The sequence below is a fragment of the Budorcas taxicolor genome, chromosome 4 (genome assembly GCF_023091745.1).
Source record: "Budorcas taxicolor isolate Tak-1 chromosome 4, Takin1.1, whole genome shotgun sequence".
Taxonomy (NCBI): Eukaryota; Metazoa; Chordata; class Mammalia; order Artiodactyla; family Bovidae; genus Budorcas; species Budorcas taxicolor.
This window is the reverse complement of record NC_068913.1, coordinates 53,446,912-53,472,506: the sequence shown is the minus strand read 5'-3', so window position 1 is coordinate 53,472,506 and position 25,595 is coordinate 53,446,912. Positions and strand designations below refer to the sequence as shown.

Here is a 25,595-nt window from a genome sequence, read left to right as displayed (position 1 = left end):
AGGTGTGAGATCATTAGTGACCTTTAAGAAAGCAGTTTAATAGTGTTATTATCTACATTGTACTTCAATAATCTGACTCAAAGACATCCCTCCTCTTTGCATACCCTGGCCTATCTCTGTTCCCTTAGCACTTTGTACATACCTTTGTTGTAACATTTACCAGTTTTAATAAGTGTCCTGATATTCTTATTTGCTGTGTTCTTCAGGTGCAGGCTTTGTGTCTTACGCTTCTTGGTAGTGGCAGTAAAGTGTATGGCATATAGTAGATCAGTGATGTCAACTCTGGCTGCACATTAGAATCATCTGGAGAATTTATAAACGAAGATGCATGCACAGACTTCACTCATAGGTGAGACCTGAGCATCTGTATTTTTTCAAAAAGAGCTTCCCAGATGATTTGAAGATGTCACCAGGATTGAATTTCACTGTATTAGGTACTCAGCAAATGTTGACTAAAGGATGAGAAGTGGAGACAGTAAGTATAAATTACTCTTTTTTCCTCCTGTGTTTGTCTTTTGATTAATTTTTAAGCTTTAAAAATTGACATATATTTATAATATTTTATTAATTTGGGGTATACCATGTAGTGATACAGTATTTTTGTCACCATGATAAGTCTTGTCACCACAGACAGTTATTACAGTATTATTCTCAATATTTCCTATGCTGCATATTCTATCCCTGTAACTCACTTACTTTACAACTGGAAGTTTGTACATCTTTAATCTCCTTCTCCATTTAATTATATGTCATTTTTGAAAAAAATTCAGTAGAGAAACCCAAAAGAAAGAAGAAGGAATGGATAGTACTTCATTTTTTTCTATTTCATTTTAGGGATACTTTTTTTTTTTTTAAGATAGAAAAGATTTAGGAGTGTTTGTGGGCTGAGAGGAATGATTCAGAAGAGAGAAAGAAATTGAAGGTTTAAGATAAATAATAGTTTGTATAACTTTCTCAGTTCATGATAATACCTACTTTGGATTCACAGGTTTCTTAATATTTTAATTAAGTGGTAAAAACATATTAAAAGAACTAGATGTTGAATTCAGTGGATGACCTAGTTGTAGATTAAGTGATATGGGCCCTCTTTTTAATTACCATTCAAAATGATTAATTATAAATGAAAAGGACTCAAAAATTTATCAAAACAAATTACCTCTTATGTATACTCAGTAAATGAGTCTATAATACAGACGTGCAATTGATGATCACTTGATCATAAACTATTTAAATAAATAACAATAGAGTTTGTTAAAAGCTACATTTTTTTACTTTTATTTTACTTTTCACTCTCAAAAAGGCATAGGAAGTTTTTAGAGCGTTATGGGATATAATGTCAAGTAACTCTCATAGTTGAAGTAGAAAAATTCTTAATAGCTTTTTAAAATTTTACTGCTGGTCTCTAAGGCAGTGACCCTTTTAGGGATCACATTCCTTGAGAATCAGGTGAAACCTATGATTCTTTTCTTCAGAAGACTGAATGCCTCAAATTTTGCATATATAGTCCCTTACAGGTCAGTAGGCACAATATCTGGCAGCCAGTCGTAGTCACTTGGGGAGATTTTCAGAAATAAGATTTGTAGGTCTCAGTCCTCTGGAAATTGATTCAGTAGGTCTGGAATGCAATGTTAGAGCTCTCTCGCTCAGTCATGTCCAACTATTTGCCATCCCATGGACTTTGGCCCACCAGGCTCCTCTGTCTGTGGAATTTTCCAGGCAAGAATACTGGAGCTCGTTGCCATTTCCTTCTCCAGGGGATCTTCCCAACCCAGGGATTCAACCCTCATCTCTTACCATCTCCTGCATTGGTAGGCGGATTCTTTACCACTGTGCTACCTGGGAATGGAACATGGAAATCTGTATTTTGTCAAAAACTGTGCCAGCAGCTCTACTAGGCATCTAGATTTGGGAAATCTCTACTCTAGTGTCTCTTGCCTTGATCAAGGAGGAGATGAGTATGTGGGGAAATGTCCGACATATAGAACTTAGAGGGGTTGTAGGTAGGGTTCTCAGACAGAATACAGGATGCCTAGTTAAGTTGAATATAAGGTAATTTTTCATATAAGTATTTCCTATGCAGTTTACTTTGGAGCTCGTGTAGAGGGCAGGGCTGTTTGCCTCTAAATTTAACGGATCTAGATAGCTATTTTTTGTGGTGTGCGTATGCTTTCATGCACATGCACTGTCTGCTTTCTATACTTTTTATCTCCTTTTTCTCAATTGCTTAAATCTTTAAAACAATTTTTTTCAGCTTTATATATTTGTATCTGCTTTGGAAACAGATTTAAATGGAAGAAGACTCCATTTCTTACTTAATAATTAATGTTTTCTTCAGGCAGTCAAAAGTCTCCTGGATTTTGCCTTAGTGTTTGTAAATATTTTGCCAATTCACAGTGCCCAGCAGAAGCATCAGAAAAATCTGGAGAACTCAGACACAGTCAGTTCAGTTGCTCAGTCGTGTCCGACTCTTTGCGACCCCATGAATCGCAGCACGCCAGGCCTCCCTGTCCATCACCAACTCCCGGAGTTCACTCAGATTCACGTCCATCGAGTCCGTGATGCCATCCAGCCATCTCATTCTCTGTCGTCCCCTTCTCCTCCTGCCCCCAGTCCCTCCCAGCATCAGAGTCTTTTCCAATGAGTGAACTTTTCACATGAGGTGGCCAAAGTACTGGAGCTTCAGCTTCAGCATCATTCCTTCCAAAGAAATCCCAGGGTTGATCTCCTTCAGAATGGACTGGTTGGATCTCCTTGCAGTCCAAGGGACCCTCAAGAGTCTTCTCCAACACCACAGTTCAAAACAATCAATTCTTCGGTGCTCAGCTTTCTTCACAGTCCAACTCTCACATCCATACGTGACTACTAGAAAAACCATAGCCTTGACTAAACGGACCTTTGTTGGCAAAGTAATGTCTCTGCTTTTCAACATGCTATCTAGGTTGGTCATAACTTTCCTTCCAAGGAGTAAGTGTCTTTTAACTTCATGGCTGCAGTCACCATCTGCAGTGATTTTGGAGCCCAAAAAAATAAAGTCTGACACTGTTTCCACTGTTTCCCCATCTATTTCCCATGAAGTGATGGGACCAGATGCCATGATCTTCGTTTTCTGACTGTTGAGCTTTAAGCCAGCTTTCATAGACACAAGTTACCATTAATTTTGCCAACAGCTTTTATAAATTGTGCCAATAGTTGATTGACAACCCATGGTAAATTCCCCACTCTATTGTACTTTCCTGTTCTAGCTGGTAATCACAGAGTTGGCAGTAGCACTGCCAGATGCTCACCTCTTCCAGTAACAGATGTATCTTCAAGAGGCAGTGTAGGCCTAGGGAATCGAATCACTTCTATCCATGGCTGCTGCTGCTGCTGCTCAGTCGCTTCAGTTATGTCCGACTCTGTGCAACCCCATAGACGGCAGCCCACCAGGTTCCACCATCCTTGGTATCTTCCAGGCAAGAACACTGGAGTGTGTTGCCATTTCCTTCTCCAGTGCATGAAAGTGAAAAGTGAAAGTAAAGTCGCTCAGTCCTGTCAGTCGTGTCCGACTCTTCGAAACCCCATGGACTGCAGCCCACCAGCCTCCTCCGTCCGTGGGGTTTTCCAGGCAAGAGTACTGGAATGGGGTGCCATTGTCTTCTCTTCTATCCATGGCATTTCACCATGAAGCTTGGCTTCACTTGAGTAGGGTGCTTTCTATACATTAATAGACTGACAGAGTCAAGGACTGCAAAGCAGAAAGCTACGTATGGAATTTATCAGCCCATTTACCCTTTCTTCTCCTTCCCTGAGAATTTTTTCAGGTTTATTCAGCAGTGTTGATAAGATGGTAGGTTTTAAGAGTATAGTCCTAAAACTAGTCCAGGTAACACTTAATGTGTTGTACTGTACTCATTCTACTCAATGTGTTCTTAGAGATCACCCAAGACAGCAATTCAGTATTCTGTTGATATTTGTCTAAATCATTAATCTATGCCCTACTGTTGCTAAGGGTTTTGATCACAGCTTCCTATACCAAATGTGCTTATCTTCCATTTGTATCTGTTGCAGCATTGAAAGTACCAAGGAGTTAGGAATTCCTTTAGAAAAGTAAGCCATCCTTGCTCCATGGGTTTAACCAGAAGTAGTCCTCTTTTTGGTGTTGTGACTGATCTCTTTCCATCACTGTGGCAGTTTGACTTCTACACATACTGGTCCAACATAACGTGCAGGTGCCACATAATTCGTCAGGATTATTTGTTTTGCTCATAACATAGTCTCTTAGTCGTATTGAAAAATGTTCAGAGAAACTGATTTCTGTCTGTAGGCTCAAGCTGTGGAAGGCACTGCACAATTTGAGGGGCTTCCGCTTCTCTCTCTCGCCTGTGGCACATGAGGAACGATTTGTGCAGGCAGCTTCCCAGCATTAACACAGCACTTCTTTCACTGTGAGGCCCCTCTGGTCCTAGGTGACCATCTACTGACGTTCACAGAGAGAAGGTGATGGGTGGTGGAGAGTAGGAGAGAATTTCCTATAAGATTTATGAGAATGAATAGTATTTTTACTCAGTGGAAAAGATAGCATTCCCTCCTTTCTAGGAAAAGGCTTTGGTAAATTCTAAGAATAGTGGAATCAACTTAATTTGATGTGATTTTGAAAGATGAATATCCTTACTTTTCCCTTGTCTGAATGATTTAATGCTTTACAACCAAACTCCGTCCATTTTCTTCAGATATTTGTGAGGATTATGGTCCGAAGAAGTTTGAGCAGATGGTACAGTGTTCATTTTTGAGGAAGTTCATTTTACTTTCAGGCCTTCTAATTTGCTCTGTGGAAGACAGCTTCTCACTGCTTGTCTGTCTTGGGCTGTGCTGGGTCTGCACTGCTGCGTGGGCTCTTCTCCGGTTGTGGCGAGTGGCGGCTGCTCTCCAGTTGCAGTGTGCAGGCTCCTCTTGCTGCGGAGCATGGACTCGCGGGTGCCCTGGCTTCAGTAGTTGTGGAGCACAGGCTTAGTTGCCCCATGGCACGTGTGATCTTCCCAGACCAGGGATAGAACCCATGTCACCTCCATTGGCAGGAGGATTCTTTACCACTGAGCCACCAGGGAAGCCCTATTTCTCATTATTTAATAAACTAACTTTATCTTCTTATTTCTGAACTAGCAAATAGTTTTCTGTAGGTCAAGGAGTAAAGAAGACTGAACGAGGTTGCCTAAAATTGTGAAAGAGCCTGTAATTCATCTTGCACTCCACTGGCCACATACACAAGACTTTCCCCAGTTACTCAGTCACCCAGTAGGGTTACAGTAATTCTGGAGATTTTGAAATGTTTAATCTACATCATCCAATAATGGAAAATTCTGATCTTTGTTTTTATCTGAGAAGCCATGCAGCCATGAAATTGAAAGATGCTTGCTCCTTGGGAGAAACGCTATGATCAACCTAGACAGCATATTAAAAAGCAGAGCCATTACTTTGCCAACAAAGGTCCATCTAGTCAAAGATGCTTTTTCCAGTAATCATGTATGAATGTGAGAGTTGGACTGTAAAGAAAGCTGAGCGCCAAAGAATTGATGCTTTTGAACTGTGATGTTGTAGAAGACTCTTGAGAGTCCCTTGGACTGCAAGGAGATCCAACCAGTCCATCCTAAAGGAAATCAGTCCTGAATGTTCATTGGAAGGACTGATGCTGAAGCTGAAACTCCAGTATTTTGGCCACCTGATGCAGAGAACTGACTCATTGGAAAAGACCCTGATGCTGGGAAAGAATGAAGGCGGGAGGAGAAGGGGACAACAGAGGATGATGGTTGTATGGCATCACCGACTCAATGGACATGAGTTTGAGCAAAGTCCGGGAGTTGGTGATGGCCAGGGAGGCCTGGCATGCTGCAGTCCATGGGGTCGCAAGAGTTGGACACAACTGAGCAACTGAACTAAACTGAGAAGTTTATTGATGTAAGCTTGTAGTTATTCTTAAATAAAAATTCATGTCCTAGGAATTTTAGAGCTCTTTTTTCACGAGATTTGATTTGTTTTTTTTTTTTTATTCCTATAAAAGAACTTTGTTTTCTGCAGCCGTTGTCAGCCTGTTTTTAATGTTGTAAGTATAACTGTCAAACTTATCCTTCCTTCAGATCCATGGAGGGTGGAAAACTAGATAAACATGCTTGTGAATTTATGTCTCAAATAAAAATAGAGAAGCTATACGAAGAATCTCATGCCCTTCTAATGTTGGGACTGTATGTCAGCTTATTTGCTTGTTTAAAATATTGGTTTGGCCAAAAAGTTCATTTGGGTTTTTCCTTATGCTGTTACAGAAAAACCTGAATAAACTTTTGGGCTAGTCAAATATATTTTAAATAACTGAATTCCTTGCTTCTCAATCCCCAGTTAACATCTGACATTCAGGCTTCCTAGAGAAGCGAGATCCTGTTTATCAGCCTCGTCTTCACTGTGTTGATGAGGGAGGGGTTCCTGCTATAGGCCTATAGGGATGGCTGAACACACAACCCCTGACGTTGAAGAGATGAGACGGATAGCAGTCTATTAATACATATACTCAACATCCCAGGAGATGGGGACATACTTGAGGGAACAGAGTGAATGAGCAGAGGCCATGGAGGCAAACTTTGCAGTATCAAGAGGCTAGAGTGATCCCTGGCTCCAGCAGGAGGGTGTGATTGACTAGTTTGAATAATTCCGCCAGCTGGCAGGGAACTGAAGCCCACTATTCAGGGATAAGCAGGAACTGTGTCTGTTCCCTATGGTAGAGGGTCTTCTGGCTAGAAACCTTATCTGCAGGAGCAGACTGAGCATGGGAACATGGGGTCAGGCTATTCAGGGTCCTCCCGTTTTTCCCCTAATCACGGTGCACATAAAACTGGGCTTTAATTTTAGCCTTTATACTGCAGTTCTCAGTAGTAGTACTAATGCTTTATCAAAAGTATATGCTAATGATTGCTGTACTAAATACGTCAGGGTGTTTTAAAAGCATAATCTGATCTTTGAGATTTTCTTTCTATGTGACCTTTTCTTCTGATAATATGCAAGGTTTAAGATATTCTGCTGCTGTGTACAATTTAATCATAGTAGATAAAAGGTGACCAAAACATATATGCAGTGATGTGGAGGCGTGAGAGATGAGAGTTCTCATCTGAAAGAGAGAGTGGAGTAGTGAGACTTCAGTACTGTGTATATGTGGGATGTTGTAGGAGCTAGGAAGTAGCATAAAAAGGTAATAGCTGTTAATTGAGTGCATACTCTGTGCCAAGTGCTTTTCTAAATGCATTATCTCACTGCAGGTGAGGAAACTGAGTTTAATATGTTTTTGGTCATGTAAGTAAGAGTCAGTGGAGCTGTAGTCTGCGTACATACAGTCTTATTTCGGGTTTATGCTGTTAACAGTACATTTTACAGCCTTCAGATTTAGAAAGCCTTATATGTCATGCTAAAGACTTTAGACTTTACCTTGTTGGCAATGGGCAACTATTAGATGATTTAAACAGAAAAAAAAAACATAGGAATTTTCATTGAAAAATACCTATCTGGTGGCAGAGTGGAAAATGACTTTTGGAGATAAGACTGGAGGCAGGGCAGTTGTAACAATCCAGAAAGTGACTGAGTCTGAAAGAAATGGAATCAAAGAAAAGAAGATTAGATTTGAGAGAGAGAGAGACTCAATCATGTGGCTGACTGTGGGAGAAAAGGAAAAGTGTGGCATGTATCTGGGTGGTGCCAATAATTTTTATGACAAACAGAGGGAGTAGCTTTGGGTGAGACAAGTCTGAGATATCTTTGAGGCACTTGGTGGAGATTTCTAATAACTGAGTTATATTTAGAAAAGTGGATCTTGATCTTGAAAGAGGTTGTAATAGGTATATAGGTTTTACAGCTGTTGTTATGTATGATAATCGAAGTAGTGGAAGTAGAAGAGATTGTCCAAATATTTGGGATGTTTCTTCCGAACCATCATAGGAAGATTATGCTGTTTGGGGAGGCAGCTCCTAAAAGCCTTAGACTTCCTCTGAAGAATTCATTCAGATCCCAGTTCTGAATCTCTAATTTTTTTTCTTTTTTTTCATGGATTAAAAGTAGTAGCAGTTTTCTCAGAAGGTAATTGTAGATAATATTTAATTTTATCTCACAGACACAAGGGTTTTAAAAGGTTAAGAAATAATGATGTATGTTATCTCCCTTAATTTGCCTATGAGAAATGGAGATTTACAGAAGTTAAAACCTGGGTGCAGACAAAAATCATTTGTCTTAGCTTAAACGAAAACCCACAGGTTAACTGTACATTGCTGTCACAGAACTCAGTTCAGTTCAGTCACTCAGTCGTGTCTGACTCTTTGCGACCCCATGAATGGCAGCACGCCAGGCCTCCCTGTCCATCACCAACTCCCAGAGTTCACTCAGATTCACGTCCATTGAGTCAGTGATGCCATCCAGCCATCTCATCCTCTGTCGTCCCCTTCTCCTCCTGCCCCCAGTCTCTCCCAGCATCAAAGTCTTTTCCAGTGAGTCAACTCTTCACATGAGGTGGCCAGAGTACTGGAGTTTCAGCTTTAGCATCATTCCTTCCAAAGAAATCCCAGGGCTGATCTCCTTCAGAATGGACTGGTTGGATCTCCTTGCAGTCCAAGGGACCCTCAAGAGTCTTCTCCAACAGCACAGTTCAAAAGCATCAATTCTTCGGCGCTCAGCCTTCTTCACAGTCCAACTCTCACATCCATACATGACCACTGGAAAAACCATAGCCTTGGCTAACTAGGAACTAGCTTTTTCTTCCTGTTGCACTGCTCTTTGAGGTGAGCAGAGTAGAAAGGGGAGGGATGAATTCCAGGGGAAGAGAAAGAATGTTGGTGTGCAGAAGTGCATGTACTGCAGGAAACACAGAAATGCATGGGCATAAGCCACCGTTGTGCCACTTTGGGCACAGAGAAGCGTTTCACATGTAACTCTGCTAATGCAAATGTATTTACTCTCTGCACTGCTGAAACTAATATTATTATTTATTCACCCAAGTTTACGTAGCTAATGAGTAGTAGAAATGAAAATCCAACTCATTCAATCTGACTCCAAAGATCATATACTCTACCACTTCTTGTATTAGTGTAAGTTTTTATGGTTTTGCATGTATGTTATTTGAAAATTAACTGTCCACATTACAGAACTGCATTAGCAGTAACTCATAGAATGCTCATTTGACTGAAATACTACATTCCCTGACCATCCTAACTAAACAAATGAGAGTTTTTTCTTGATTATAAATTTATTCATCATGTAGTACCTACCAAATTTAGAATATAGGGTTGCTTGCTGATATTTTTAAATATTGAGACATTCTTGAGGAAGTTACATTTTTGCAGTTACTACCTGAATGCTGACTACTAAATGTATTAGACACTTTCAGAAGGATCTTTGAAATTTATTAAAAATTATGATGTGTTTTTCATATCCCAGATTGGAGGGGAAAAAAAAAAGAAAGTAACTCACATTGAAAAAAATAGTACTGAAAAGAGTTACTTTTCTTCTTTCTTTTATTTATTTGGTCCAGTGGGGAAGAGAATCCATTAAAAAAAAATAGCAGTAGGATGGTTTATTTATCCTTATGACAGTGTAATAAAAAATGAATCTCTATTCCACATCATACACAAAAGTCAATCTCAGGTGAGTTAATGGCCTAAATGTAAAGAGCAAAACTTTAAAGCTACAAAAAATATTAGAGAAAATTCCTGCAATTTTAGAGAAGGAATTTTTTCCCCCCACTCTCTAAATACTTCACTGTGTTTAGGGCTGTGCAATGATCAAAATCAAGAAATTTCATATTGATACAGTATTAAACTCTCTCAATGAAGACCCTGTTCAGATTTCACCAATCCGTGGTCCAGGATCTAATCCAGGATCATATTGAACTTTGTTGTAGTGGCTCCCTGGTCTTTAATCTGTAACAGTTTCTCAGCACTTTTTTGTCCTTCATGAACTTACCACTTCGGAAGAGTGCAGGATAGTTAGTTTGTGGACTCTACCTCGATTTCAGTCTATTTGACGTTTCCTCATGATTAGATCTGCCATGAATTTTTGGCAGGAGCATAACAGAAGTGATCGTGTCCTCAGTACATCTTACTGGGGGGCACATAATACTGGTCTTTACTCTTAGGATAACTTAGATCATTTGGTAAAGGTGATGTGTAGCAAGTTTCTTCAGTGCAGAGTTACTGTTTATCCCTTCTTAGTTAAGTATTGTGTAGAAAGATTCCCTCACATTTTATAAATTATCCTTTTAGACTGTTACCAACTAATTTTAGCATCTGTGGATGATAGTTGCCTGCAACAATTACTGTTGTTGCTCACCCTGGGTGATTTTGTAATTCAGTCATCACTTCTGCATTTGTTAATTTAAATTCTGCTATAATGAAGAGCTTCCCTCCATTTGTTTATCCATTTCTTAATGTCAGTATGGACACAAGAATTCTTATTTTATTCTGTGGGTTTCTGTCATTATTTAATTGGTTGCTTGAATTGTAGCCCATAAGAAAAGCAAAGTACAAAAAAGTTTCATAGTACTTTTGTGTTTAACAGTTGATGGGCAGAAATTATTTTTTTTCTCAAGTAATGTGTACTAACATTTTGGGTGCTGTTTTCAATGTACTACTCTGTCTTCTGCTTACCCTGGTGGCTCACTGGTAAAAAATCTGCCTGCCAATGCACAAGACACTGTTTTGATCCCTCTGTCAGGAAGATTCCCTGGAGAAGGAAATGGCAGCTCACTCCAGTATTCTTGCCTGGGAAGTCTCATGGACGGAGGAGCCTGGGGTGCTACAGTCCCTGGCGTCTCAGAGTCAGACATGACTTAGCAACTAAACAACGATAAGTAGCATTATAGTATCTGCTTTTTTTCCAAGAAGCACAAGAGTGCAATATACCATTTATGTTAGGTTTATCTTTTTTATATTTTATACAAAATAATGTTTGGATCCTAGAGAAAGCAAAGAAAAATATAGTTCTTCTAGCTTTTAGCTCTGTATTAACTTTTTAAAACTGTTTTCGATGTGATTGTTATGAAGTATCCTGTCACCTACCAGTCACTAACATAGATAAGAGAGAGTCTCCCATCCAGCCAAACCTTCCCAACAAAACCAAGGCATTCTCCCTTCCCCAACCTAGAGTTACAGTTTAAAAATATAGTAAAAATACTAACTCTTTCCTGAATCCTACGCCAGTTTAGAAGGACTTGAAACAGATCAAATTGCCAACATCTGTTGGATCATCAAAAAAGCAAGAGAGTTCCAGAAAAACATCTACTTCTGCTTTATTGACTTCACCAAAGCCTTTGTGTGGATCACAACAAACTCTGGAAAATTCTGAAAGAGATGGGAATACCAGACCACTTGACCTGCCTCCTGAGAAATCTGTATGCAGGGCAAGAAGCAACAGTTAGAACTGGACATGGAACAGCAGTCTGGTTCCAAATCAGGAAAGAAGTATGTCGAGGCTGTATAATGTCACCCTGTTTATTTAACTTATATGCAGAGTACATCATGCAAAATGCTGGGCTGGGTGAAGCACAAGCTGGAATCAAGTTTGCCAAGAGAAATGTCAATAACCTCAGATAGGCAGATGACACCACCCTTATGGCAGAAAGTGAAGAAGTACTAAACAGCCTCTTGATGAAAGTGAAAGAGGAGAGTGAAAAAGTTGGCTTAAACTCAGTTTTCAGAAAACTAAGATCATGGCATCCGGTCCCATCACTTTATGGCAAATAGATGGGGAACCATGGAAACAGTGTCAGACTTTATTTTGGGGGGCTCCAGAATCACTGCAGATGGTGACTGCAGCCATGAAATTAAAAGACGCTTGTTCCATGGAAGAAAAACTGTGGCCAACCTAGACAGCATATTAAAAAACAGAGGCATTACTTTGCCAACAAAAGTTTCTCTAGTCAAAGCTGTGGTTTTCCCAGTAGTCATGTATGTGAGAGTTGGATCATAAAGAATGCTAAGCGCTGAAGAATTGATGCTTTTGAACTGTGGTGTTGGAGGAGACTCTTAAGAGTCCTTTGGATTGCAAGGAGATCCAACCAGTCCATACTAAAGGAAACCAGTCCTGAATGTTTATTGGAAGGACTGATGCTGAAGCTGAAGCTCCAATACTTTGGCCACCTGATGCAAAGTACTGACTCATTGGAAAAGACCCTGATCCTGGGAAAGATTGAGGGCAGGAAGAGAAGGGGACAACAGAGGATGAGATGGTTGGATGGCATATCGCACTCGATGGACATGAATTTGAGCAAGGTCCGGGAGTTGGTGATGGTCAGGGAAGCCTCGTGCTGCAGTCCATGGGGTCGCAAAGAGCTGGACACAACTGAATGACTGAACTGAACTGGCTTTGAATAATATCATGTGGAAGAAGATGATGGTTAATGTAGGAGATTTTGCTGTGGGCCTAGGAGTATACTAGGGCTTGTCCAGAAAAACTCTAATATTCGCAGGTGTAGATTGAGTATAGCTCCATGTGTGTTAGAGTTTGAGGAAGTTTGTGTTTGATTATTTTCAGACTTTAATTCTGCTCTTGAGACCTCTTCTTGTTAACTTGTATGACTTTTTTTTCTTTCTTGGATTTGGAAGTGGGCTAGAATAAATAATTTTTTTTTTTAAAAGTTAGCTAGGAAGGATGGGTATAGGGGAATGTTTAGTCTGTAGCAGTGTTTAAAAAATACCCTGATGATAGAACAGTTTCTCAGGAAGGTAAGTAATCCTTTACTGTGGTGGACACACTTTATTTTCTTTAGCAGCTGAGAAATCCAAAAATCTTATCTTTTGAAATTCACAAAGACCAGATGAAGATACTTCAGTTATAGCTGGTAAAGTCCAAGTTGTGTTTTGGATTTTCAGTCAGCTCCCATCACTTCTAAATACTTGGTGGCACTTCTTTTGACCCACCGTTCACTTTGGTAATTGTGACCCATCTGTTAACTCTTTTGGGTTTACTGTATGCATTTTGTGCAATAACATGGGCAAATAAGTCTAAGATGAGAAAGTATAGAGCAGTTTTGCTTTCTCGGTAAAAAACCAAAATAAAACTGAATAAAAGTCTAAATGATATGTATTTTTTATTAAAATAACTAAAAAAAAACCTCAACAATTAATCATTTCACTAAATATGCTATGTGTATTATATATGTGTGTGTGTGTATATATATATATGTACATAATATACTGCTTGCTATCAGTACTTTAATTTGTCAGCTTACTGGTAGTGTGTAAGTCTTCAGGGCTAGTAAAAACAATTTCTTCAAAATTCTAAAAGTTTCCCAAAGAAATATTTGATAAATTCATGAGCAGGATACCACAATTTTTATTTGTTGCCTGTGGTAGTGATTAAGGCTTTCTTACATTTACCCCAACAGAAGAAAGAGAGGAATAAGGGAGCAAAGGAAGTTAAGACATTTATATAGACATAGGAGATTCCAGTGTATGTTTAGCATATGCTGTCTTCCATTCTCTACACCACCTTTGCCTATTAAAAAAATCACTTATTTTCTATATTTTGCCTTTTGATTTTAATAATACTTTTATAAACAGTTTAGAAGAAAATAATTTGGAAACACATGAAATATATATTTTTAATTAGCATATAGTAGAAGTGTGCCCTTCTCTTTTATGACTTTCAACATGTGTATAGATGCATGTACCTATTACCAAAATCAAGATATAAAGTGATTCCATCACCCCCCAAAGCTGCCTCATTTTCTTTTCCTTCACTTCTCCCATTGTGTTCACACCCACTTCTCCCAGCCCCTAGCAGCCATTAATCTGTTCTCCCTTGCTATAAAATATTGTTTATTTGAAAATATATAAATGGAAACATATCATTGCCATGTAACCTTCTGAGACTGGTTTGTTTCATTTAGCACAAGGCTTTTGAGATTCATCCAAGTTGTTGCATGCATTGATAATTTGTTCCTTTTCATTCCTGGGTAGTATTCCATTGCATAGATGCATTATCACTTACCCATTCACCCATATGTGGATGTTTTAGTTGTGGATTGTTCCTGGTTTTGAGCAATTTTGAATAGATTTTTGTGGAAACACAGAGTTAGATACCTGGAAGTGGAATTGTTGTGTCATATGATGTGTGTTTATAAGAAATTGCTAACCTGTTTTCTCTGCAGTTGCACCATTTTGCATTGCCAAAGCAATGTTTTAGAGCTCTAGTCGTTTTGTATCCTCGCCAGTACTTGGTATTATCAGTCTTCTTTATTTTAGCCATTCTATTAGGTATATAATGGTGTTTCATGATTTTAATATTCATTTCTGTAATAATGATATTGCACGTCCTTTTTTGTGTTTATCTTCTCTTTATCTTCTTTGCTGAAGTGTGTTCACGTCTTTTGTTTACTGTTTTCTTACTGTTGTATTTTGATAGTATATGTTCCAGATACAAATTGTTTATTGGATATGTGATTTGCTGATATTTTCTCCAGTTTATGGTGACTCAGATGGTAAAGAATCCACCTGCAATGAAGGAGACCAGGGTCTGATCCCTAGGAGAAGGGAATGGCAACCCACTCCAGTATTCTTGCATGGGGCATTCCATGAACAGAGGAGCCTGGGCAGGGTACAGTCCATGGGGTGGCAAAGAGTCAGATATGACTGAGCTACTAACACACACTCTCCAATTTGTAGCTTGTCTTTTCATTCTTTTGTTGTTGTTGTTATTGTTCAGTAGCTCAGTTGTGTCCAACTCTTTGCAACCCCATGTATTGCAGCACGCTAGGCTTCTCTGTTGTTCACCATCTCCCAGAGTTAGCTCAAACTCATGTCCATTGAGTCGGTCATGCCATCCAGTCATCTTGTCCTCTCTCATCCCCTTCTCCTCCTGCCTTCAGTCTTTCCCACCATCAGGGTGTTTTCCAGTGAGTCTGCTCTTTGCACCAGGCGGCCCAAGTATTGGAGCTTCAGCTTCAACATCAGTTGCTTCAGTGAATATTCACGATTGTTTTCCTTTAGAATTGACTGCTTTGATCTCCTTGCAGTCCAAGGGACTCTCAAGAGTCTTCTCCAAAACCACAGTTTGAAAGCATCAATTCTTCTTTTGTTTTTTTAGCGTCGATAACAGAGCATAAGTTTTTAATTTCAGTAAAGTCCAGCTTATCAGCTTTTTTAATGGATCGTGGTTTTAGTGTCACGTCTAGAAACTTTTTGCCTAAGCCCAGGTCATGAAGGTTTTTCTTCTGTTTCCTTTTAATTTTTGTTAATTTCTATATTCTTCATTTAGAGCTATGATCCATTTTGAGGTAATTTTTTTTGGTAAGGAGTGAGGTTTGCATAGTGTATTTTTTACTCATGCGTATCTAATTGTTTGGATATCATTTGTTGAAAAGATATTTTTCAACATTGAATTGCCTTTGTACCTTTGTCAAAAATCATTTGGCTATATACATGTGGGATATATTTTTTGGCTGTCAACTCTGTTCCATTCATTGTCTATCCCTTTGCCAATACCATGCTATCTTAATGACTGTAACTAACACTTTTTATTATTGTATTTTTCTTTTCCATTGTGGTTTATTACAGGATATTGTACATAGTTCCTTGTGTTCTGCAGTAGGACCTTGCTGTTTGTGCATCTTATATATAGTAGTTTGCAACTCCTAATGTCAAACTCCCAATCCGTCCTTGCCTGGTGCCCCCAAAACCACAAGTCTGTTCTCTGTATTTGGAGTCTGTTTTTGTTCGAAGGTGTGCTCACTGGTGTCATATTTTAGATTCTGTATATAAGTGGTATTCTATGGTATTTGTCTTTCTGACTTCCTTTCCTTAGTATGGTAGTCTCTAGGTCTGTCTGTGTTGCTGCTGCTGCTAAGTCGCTTCCGTTGTGCCCGACTCTGTGCGACCCCATAGACAGCAGCCCACTAGGCTCCCCCGTCCCTGGGATTCTCCAGGCAAGAACACTGGAGTGGGTCGCTACAAATGACGTTATTTCATTCTTTTTTTATGGCTGAATAGTACTTGTTTGTGTGTGTGTGTCTGTGTGTGTACCACATCTTCTTTATCCATTCAGCTGTTGATGGACATTTAGGCTGCTTCCATGTATTGGCTATTGTGAGTAGTGCTGCTATGAACTCTGGGGTGTATGTATATTTTCAGTTATAGTTTTGTTCAGATACATACCCAGGAGTGGGATTGTGGTTCTTTGACAGCTCTTTTTTTTAGTTTTTTTAAGGAACTTCTGTGCTGTTTTCCATAGTGGGTGCATCAATTTACAGTCCCACCAAGAGTGTTGGAGGGTTCCGTTTTCTGCACACCCTCTTCTCAGCATTTATTATTTGTAGATTTTTTAACAGTGGCCGTTCTGACCTGTGAGGTGGTACCTCATTGTAATTTTGATTTGCATTTCTCTAATAATTAGCGATGTTAAGAATCTTTTCATGTGTCTGTTGGTCATCTGTATGTCTTGGAGAAATGTCTGTTTAGGTTTTCTGCCCATTTTTTGATTCAATTGTGGTGTTGAGTTGTATGAGATGTTTCTATTATATTTTGGAAACGAAGCCCTTATTGGTCACATCATTTGCAAATATTTTCTCCCAAATAGGATGTTTTTTCATTTTATTTATGGTTTCCTTTGCTGTGCAAAAGCATAAAATTTTGATTGGGTCCCATTTTTTATTTTTGCTTTTATTTCTTTTGTCTTGGGAGACTGATCCAGAAAAACATTGGTAAGATTAAGGTTAGAGAATGTTTTGCCTTTGTTCTCTTCTAGGAGTTTTATGATATCATGTCATATATTTAAATCCTTAAGCCATTTTGAGTTTATATGTGTTTTAAGCCATTTTGAGTTTATATGTGTTTTAAGCCATTTTGTGTTTTGATGTGAGCCAGTGTTCTAATTTAATTGATTCACATGTGGCTTTCTTAACACCACTTGCTGAAGAGACTGTCTTTTCTCCATTGTATATTCTTGCCTCCTTTGTCAAAGACTAATTGACTGAGGCATATGGGTTTATTTTGGGGCTTTGTATTCTATTCCATTATGATCCGTATATGACTGTAGCTTAGGTGATGTGAACTCTTCAACTTTGTTCTTTTTCAAAATTGTTTTGGCTATTCTATTTCATTTGCCTTTACTACTTTGCGTTTACTACTGAAAGTGAAAGTTGCTCAGGGGTGTCCAACTCTTTGCAACCCCTTGGACTATACAGTCCATGGAATTCTCCAGGCCAGAATACTGGAGTGGGTAGCCTTTCCCTTCTCCAGGGGATCTTCCCAACCCAGGGATGAAACCCAGGTCTCCCACATTGCAGGCAGATTCTTTACCAGCTGAGCCACAAGGGAATCCTGTTTACTACTGAGGGTGTGAATAATATTTATTTCCTCTAATTTTCTAGCCAAAATCTTTTTTTTTTTTTAATACTTTGGTGATGTTTATGGCTGTTCTGGGCATTAGAGTGATTTCTTGATCTTGCTTGCATTTAAGGGAGGGTGTATTAATACATACCCAAAATAATCTGCATTCATTGGATTCTTCAAACGTAGAAAAATAATAGTATAGGAAGCATTGGTGTTAGAATAAGCTTGTTACTATGTATCAAAGAAATTCTTCTTGGATCTTGATTGGACATTCATTGAATTTGTAGAATAGTTTGGGGAAAATTGTTATTTTACAATAGGGAGACTTATAATCCATGAACCCAGCATATCTGTTTATTTAGAGCTTCTTTGATTTCTTTCATCAGTTTTGTGTAGTTCTCAGAATATTAGTCTTGCACATATTTTGTTAGATTTTTACCTAGGTTATAGGTTCTTGCTCGCTCCTCTTGCTTAGTCTTGTCCAACTCTTTGCAACCCCATGGAGTGTACCCTGCCAGGCTCCTCTGTCCGTGGAATTTTCTGGGCAAGAATACTGAAGTGGGTTGCCATTTCCTACTCCAATTTTAGGTTTTTGAGTAGTTTTCTTTATTTGTTTAAGACTCCTTGGGATTTTTCACTGGAAAGTATCATGTTTGCAAGTAGAAAGTTTTATTTATGAAATTGCCTTTCATTCCATTTTCTTACCTTATTGCACTCTCAGTGTGATGTTAGATAGGAGGGATGAGAACAGACATTCTTGTCTTGTTCCTGATTTTAGGGGGGAGCTTTCTGTCTTCAACCACTAAGGATGATGTTAGCTATAGGTTTTTTTGAAATATCTTTTATCAGATTAAAGACACTGTCTTTTTAGTTTGCTAAGAATTTTTATCATTATTGGTTGTTGAATGTTATTAAATAATTTTCTGCTTCTATTGAGGTAGTTGTGGCTTTTCATCTTAATCAGTTGATTAATCATGAATTACTATCATTTATTTTCAAACATTGAAACAGCCCTACATTTCCAGGATAAACTCCACTTGGTTGTGATGTGTTATCCTTTCTATATATAATTGGATTAAATTTGCTCATATTTTATTGAGAGGATTTTTGCATCTACCTTCCGGAGGATTTTGGTCTTTGAGTTGTGTTTCTTACAGTATTTTAGTCTTTGGTATAAGACAATGCTGTTCTTTTTAAAAAGGTTGGAAGTTGTTTTCACTTCTGTTTTCTGAAATAATTAGTATAGAATTGGTATTTCTTCCTTAAATACCTGTTAGAAGAAAGCCTGAAGTTTTTATTTGTTGAAATGCTTTTAACAATAAATTTGATTCCTTTCTAGATCTAGGACTATTTCCTTTTTCATTATTTCTAGTTTCCACATCAGAGCAGTGACAAGTGGACAAGATGAAATAAGGCTTTTGTTTTTGCCAAGTGTGGTCCCTTAATTCAGTGACTGCTTGAGTGTGTATTTTAAAAATCACCTGGAAAGCTTCTCTCAATCGTGTGTTCTGGGCCTCACTTCCAGAATCTAATTCAGTTGGTTGGGTAGGGCTCATGAGTGTACATATCTGACAAGATCACTGATCAGCTTAGTTTTATTGTATAGTGATTGGGAAATTATTATAATTACTCATAATTTCTTCACTAAATGATAATACTGGGCTTGTCATCTAACCTTTCAAAATATATATATATGTATATATGTATGTATTCATTAGTGTTAATCTCTGTAATATGGCCCTTATTCTCTTGAAATATGTCTGTCAGTATACCTGTTGATGGTGCTTCCTTGGTGGCTGAGACGGCAAAGAATCTGCCTGCAATGCAGGAGACCCGGGTTCAGTCCCCTGGAGAAGGGAATGGCAACCCACTCCAGTATTCTTGCGTGGAGAATTCCATAGACAGAGGAGCCTGGCAGGCTATAGTCCATGGGGTCACAAAGAGTCCGACACAACTGAGTGACTAACAGTTTCAAATTTCAGTTTCATACCTGTTGATATTTGTCTCTCACTTATTTTTGAGCTAAAATTTCCTAAGATTCAGTCAGGTGTCATGTTCAGAGCATTTTGAATTTATGCTTTCTTCCTCGCTACATTTTTCTTTTTACTAATTTGTGACTTTATAGATAAGCACATCTGTGACTGTATAGACACATGCATATATTTTTGTTGTTGTACCTAAATGTTTCTTAATTCTTCATACATATAAATTTTCTTGATGGGTCATTTTTTTCCATTTTAGTTTAAAAGAAAAATTTGCTTATAAGAAAATCTTTCTATGTAGGCAGCTTTGAATCCTTAAATGCATTAGTTATATGTATATTTTATCTGCATTCAGCTTATGCATTGTGATTATATTAAATTATTAAAAGAGTAAGGGTGTTTGAGTGAAAAAAAAGTCAGTCTTTAAAATCTTAAGCCATTTTCAATAGAATTTTGAAGCAGTATAATTCCTCATGGTTCTTTTGTTGTTTTAGCAGAGGCCTATGCTATGGAACATTTATATCTTCCTTTCTGTTTCAGGTGCGCATAGCAGCCAAGTTCATCATTCATGCTCCTCCTGGAGAATTTAATGAAGTGTTTAATGGTGAGTGTTTAATTCATAAACAGTAAGGCTTGAGGTATCCAGTACTCATTCTTTAAAGAATAAATTACATAATCAGTAACTAAGCTAAAGAGAATGGGTAGAAAAATCTGTATTTTCTGAATTGCAATGAAATTTTTGTCCGTCTGCATTATGTAAGGTCTACAATATATTTATGACATAGATTATTGTACCTGATAAATTTTAACCCTCTAAAAAGAATAACATTAAATCATTTTAAAAGACAAGAAAATTTTAATTTTAACTATTCTTTGGAATTGTGATGTGCATTTTTTTAAAATTTCTTTCAAAGAAAAGATTAGTGGATTAATAAGAACAGCCAAGAAAGGGAGAAACACTGTTTCACCATGCCTGTTTCACCTGCTTAGAAAATGACATCACATGTAAAAAAATTTGTTGTTTAAATTATAGCTCATAAATCAGTTACCAGTATGCCTTTCTTTAAACCTCATACTATATGGCAAACAGTTTTATAATTGTTCACCCATAGATGAGAAATTTAAATATAACATAGTCTCCTGGTTGCTGTAAGAACTCTAAAATACTTCGTTTTAACAGTAAGAACAATGTGGTTGAAACATTGAAACAGTCATGCAGAAAATGGCTTGTAGTGATCTTTATACAAGACTTTTTTTTAAACAGTTTTGAGAATAAGCTACCATCAGTTCAGTTCAGTTCAGTTCAGTCGCTCAGTCGTGTCCGACTCTTTGCGACCCCATGAATTGCAGCTCTCCAGGCCTCCCTGTCCATCACCAACTCCCGGAGTTCACTCAGACTCACATCCATCGAGTCCGTGATGCCTTTCAGCCATCTCATCCTCTGTCGTCCCCTTCTCCTCCTGCCCCCAATCCCTCCCAGCACCAGAGTCTTTTCCAATGAGTCAACTCTTCACATGAGGTGGCCAGAGTACTGGAGTTTCAGCTTTAGCATCATTCCTTCCAAAGACATCCCAGGGTTGATCTCCTTCAGAATGGACTGGTTGGATCTCCTTGCAGTCCAAGGGACTCTCAAGAGTCTTCCCCAACACCACAGTTCAAAAGCATCAATTCTTCGGCACTCAGCCTTCTTCACAGTCCAACTCTCACATCCATACATCTACTTCAAATATTTGGCCTTTACTATGTCTTGAATGGGTATTCAGTCATTTTTTAAACATTCTACTCCAGAGTAAGCTATTTAAACCTGTTTTTTAAGAAGTTTAATCATTCATTTTCATTCATAGTATAAGATATAATGGAATCTCACCTCAGAAAAGATTAGTTCTGAAAGTCAAAAAATGAGGCAAAAATTGCTGCTGTTGTGCAGTCAATCAGTTGTGTTCGACTCTTTGCAACCCCATGGACTACAGCATGCCAGACTTCCATTTTCCTTCACCATCTCCCGGAGATTGCTCAAACTCATGTCCTTTGAGTTGGTGATGCCATCCAATCATCTCGTCCTCTGCCATCCCCTTCTCATGCCTTCAGTCTTTCCTAGCATCAGGGTCTTTTCCAGTGAGTCAGCTCTTCACATCAGTGGCCAAAGTATTGGAGCTTCAACTTCAGCATCAGTCCCTCCAATGAATATTCAGGATTGATTTCCTTTAGGATTGACTGCTTTGATCTTCTTGCAGTCCAAGGGACTCTCAAGAGTCTTCTCAAACACCACAGTTCGGAAGCATCACCACCACCTTCTTTATGGTCTAACTCTCACATCCATACATGTCTGCTGGAAAAACCATAGCTTTGACTATATAGACCTTTGTCAGCAAAATGATGTCTCTGCTTTTTAATATGCTGTCTTGGGTTTTTCATAGGTTTTCTTCCATGAAGCCAGGCGTCTTTTAATTTCATGGCTGCAGTCACCATCTGTGGTGATTTTGGAGCTCAAGAAAATAAAGTCTGTCGCTGTTTCCACTGTTTGCCCATCTATTTGCCATGAGTAATGGGACCAGATACCATGATCTTCATTTTCTGAATGTTGAGTTTTAAGTCAGCTTTTTTCACTCTCCTCTTTCACCTTCATCAAGAGGCTCTTTAGTTCCTCTTTGCTTTGTGCCGTAAGGGTGGTGGTTTTGCATATCTGAGGTTATTGATACTTCTTTTGGCAATCTTGATTCCAGCTTGTGCTTCATCCAGCCCGGCCTTTCACAGGATGTTCTCTGCAAACAGGGTGACAATATACAGCCATTATATACTCCTTTCCCAATTTTGAACCAGTGCATTATTCATGTCCAATTCTAACTATTGCCTCTTGTGCTGCATAAGGCTTCTCAGGAGACAGGTATGATGACCTAGTACTCCCATGTCTTTAAGAATTTTTCACAGTTTGTTGTGATCCACACAGCCAAAGGCATTAGCTTAGTCAGTGAAACAGAAGTAGATGGATGTTTCTCTGAAATTGCCTTGCTTTTTCTGTGATCCAGCAGATGTTGAAAATTTGTTCTCTGGTTCCTCTGCTTTTTCTAAATCCAGCTCTTATGTCTGGAAGTTCTCAGTTCACGTACTGTTGAAGCCTGGCTTGGAGAATTTTGAGCATGACCTTGCTGGCATGTGAAGTGAGTGCAATGGTGTGGTAGTTAGAACATTTTTGGCATTGTCCTTCTTTGAGATTAGAATGTAAACTGACCTTTTCCAGTCTTGTGGCCACTGCTGAGTTTTCCAAATTTGCTGGCATATTGAATACAGCCCTTGAACAACATCATCTTTTAGAATTTGAAATAGCTCAGCCATTTCAAATCCTAAAATACCCTAGAAAAATCCCCTAAATTATCCACAAACTGTATTAATGTATGATTTAGTACATAGAGTTACATATGGTAGTTGTTACACATTTAAAAATTTAACCACTGAGCTACACTCAGGAAGAATGGTAGTCTATATTGTGAAAAATCTGAAAGTTAAAATATTCTCCCTTTCAAGATAACTATAAAATCTGAAGCAATAAGTTGGGAAGCTGGGGAGAATTCAAAAATACTTTTGTTTCCTGTAGGGCTTAAACTCTGTTTTAATATTCAGTCTTTTTAATCTAAATACCCGTTAATATGTGTGATGGTTGGGACATTAAAGAAGACAGAGTCTCTTCTCCCTTGGGTCAAAATTGGTGTTTAAAACTGAAATTGATAGGGGGAAATTGCGCTAAAGTCAGTGGCTCCCAAACTCCTGTACAGTTTACAGAGCCAAGAATAAATTATAATTCTGAGAGAAGTTTTTCACTTACTGTTTGGAGTTAAATGCCTTACAAATGTATTCATCAGAAAGACCCTTGAAGAATATATGAGTCCTAGAAATTGCTTTTGTAAGTCTCATTGGAAATTAATGTTGAGTTGATACATTCTGTGTTGAGGTCCGGTAGATTTGGGCATTCAGTAGGCCTGGGCTGGGGCTGTGGAATGGAAGTGGGAGATACAAGATATGTAGGTTTTAACTACATATAGGAGTATATTAGTGTTAAAAAGGAATGAAATATTTGAAGGGGAAGAAATCTCATGTATTTGATTATTTTTATGCTATTTTTGTTGATAACATTAACATCAATAATTTCATGGACGCCACAAAGGTTAGAAATGCAGAGTCATAATCTCGTCAAATTAGTGCTTCCCAAGTGCTGTTTCCCAGATTGACTGTTAGAATCGTTACAGCATAGATTTTTGGTCTTAGTTTTCAGGAACTGATGTGTTATCTGGGCAGGAGTTCTGACGTGTATACTGTTCTTTGTTTTTTTTAGACTCCCACTCATCACCCATTGTTCTAATGTGTGGTCTGACTTGAAACCACATCCCTTAAGAGTAGTTTTTATTTTATTCAAATTCTTCTCTTTCTTTCATAGTATTCTACATATGATAAAAGTTTGAACTTTTTTTTCCAGAGTGAAGATAACAGGATCAATAGATTCTGCTTTTAAATTATTTTCCCATTTAAATGGGAGAAGAGACACTACTGTGCAAAACCACTGTTAATGCTTGTGCTTTAAATACTGAAGATACAGGAATCATATGTGTCAAGTAGAATTGCCAGTTTACTTTGTGAGAAAGAAATACCTATAATTGTAAATATCTTTGTTTTAGTTTTTCAGGCAGAAGCTTCCATTGTTTAAAATCAGTTAATTTAGAAATTAAATTGGAATTGTATTAGTGGTTAGTCAAAGAGATTTTTTTTTTTTATTGTGACCTACTGCTGAAAAGAGGTATGTGAATAGGCAATATTGTTTCCTTTGGAATAACTTTATATTTTTATTGATTCGTAGTCATTTTAAAATTTCTAAAGTGCAGAAGAGAATCTAGAATCACACAGAATTCTACCCTCTCTTCTCCACTGTTTGAATAAAATACTTAAAACATTTCTCAATTTATACTCATGTATATAACATTACATAAGTTAGTACTTACTATGCATGATGAATTTCCTCCTTCCTGTTTATTGTATATTTATTTCCATGTTGATAAATGCATATTTACATTATATCTACTAGAAGCCCAATTTTACACTATAAGAACTATTGTCTATTATATTTAACCAATTTCTTAAGTTATTTGTGTTATTTTCATTTAATGAAAAAATTAGGATACTTTGTTACATATATTTTATGATAGCAATTATGTACAATAGCCAAGTGTGTAGGGAGAATAATGAAAGAAAAAACACCAAGACTAGAGTAGAATTTTGTTTGGTTTCTGGTGAAATTTTGTAATTTTTTTTTTCCCAACTAAAAATAGTAGTTCTGTTTTAATGATTAATAGATAAAATGTCTGCATAGTTGAGTCTAAAATTAGGACAAAGTTAAGAATCAACAAACAAAATGAGATTACTCAATCAAGTAAGTAGTTATCTATATCCAACTAAACACATTCGTCTGTCATTGAACATGAGATGTCTGAGAAACAAAATGCCTACGTCTGTACTGCGTTCACAAGCCGTTTCTTGTTTTAATCACTTTTTCCATAAAGCAAATACATTTGAGACTCATGATAGTATTGTCACACTAAGAGGCATAGTCCTCAGTCTTTGGCAGATCTGTTCACATCATCTTTTTGGTGTAGGTTATCTTCACTTTATTCTTTGGAGACACAAAGAAGAAAGCTACAGGTACAGGTGGTTACAGTCTCAGTCTGCCTGCATTTGAAATAACATATTTTTATTTCATTCCATCTCCTATTTCCTTTCCAAAATCTTTTCTTTTCTTATTAATACCATGATGTGTTTCTGTGGTTATTTTGGTCATGAAGGTAATATTTTGATCTTCTGTACATATTTTGGGGGGTGGGTAGGAGGCTAATACATGACTGAAATAACCTAAATTCAGTCCATAGAAATTTCAAATATAGGAAAATAGTAATACTGAAAACATAATGTTTGTTTTGCAGATGTTCGGTTACTACTTAATAATGATAATCTTCTCAGGGAAGGAGCAGCCCAGTAAGTATTATGTATTATGTTAACATAAAGTGACATGGGAAAAACTTTCAAAGGGGTTTTTAGGTACTAATCCATGAAACAGATACATGTACATCAAGTTCATATATATGTACTAGATTAGAAGAGAAATACTTGGACCACAGAGGGATATAGAGATATAACTATAACATGAAACTCGGTATTCATTGTGTGTGGCTTATATACTTAATACTACATTTTGACATTTGCACAGTTGGATAAAACTATTTTAGAAACTTTGATTTTTAAAATT

The 25,595-nt window shown here is 37.8% G+C and overlaps 1 protein-coding gene across 1 annotated transcript in view; it reads left to right on the top strand.

Annotated features, from left to right (window-relative positions):
* CAPZA2 (capping actin protein of muscle Z-line subunit alpha 2) overlaps positions 1 to 25,595 on the top strand; it is a 57,321-nt gene that overhangs the window by 8,394 nt on the left and 23,332 nt on the right. The window contains exons 2-3 of the mRNA XM_052638379.1: positions 19,850 to 19,913; positions 25,273 to 25,324. Coding sequence (XP_052494339.1) covers positions 19,850 to 19,913; positions 25,273 to 25,324 — 116 coding nt within the window. The remainder of the gene's footprint in view (positions 1 to 19,849; positions 19,914 to 25,272; positions 25,325 to 25,595) is intronic.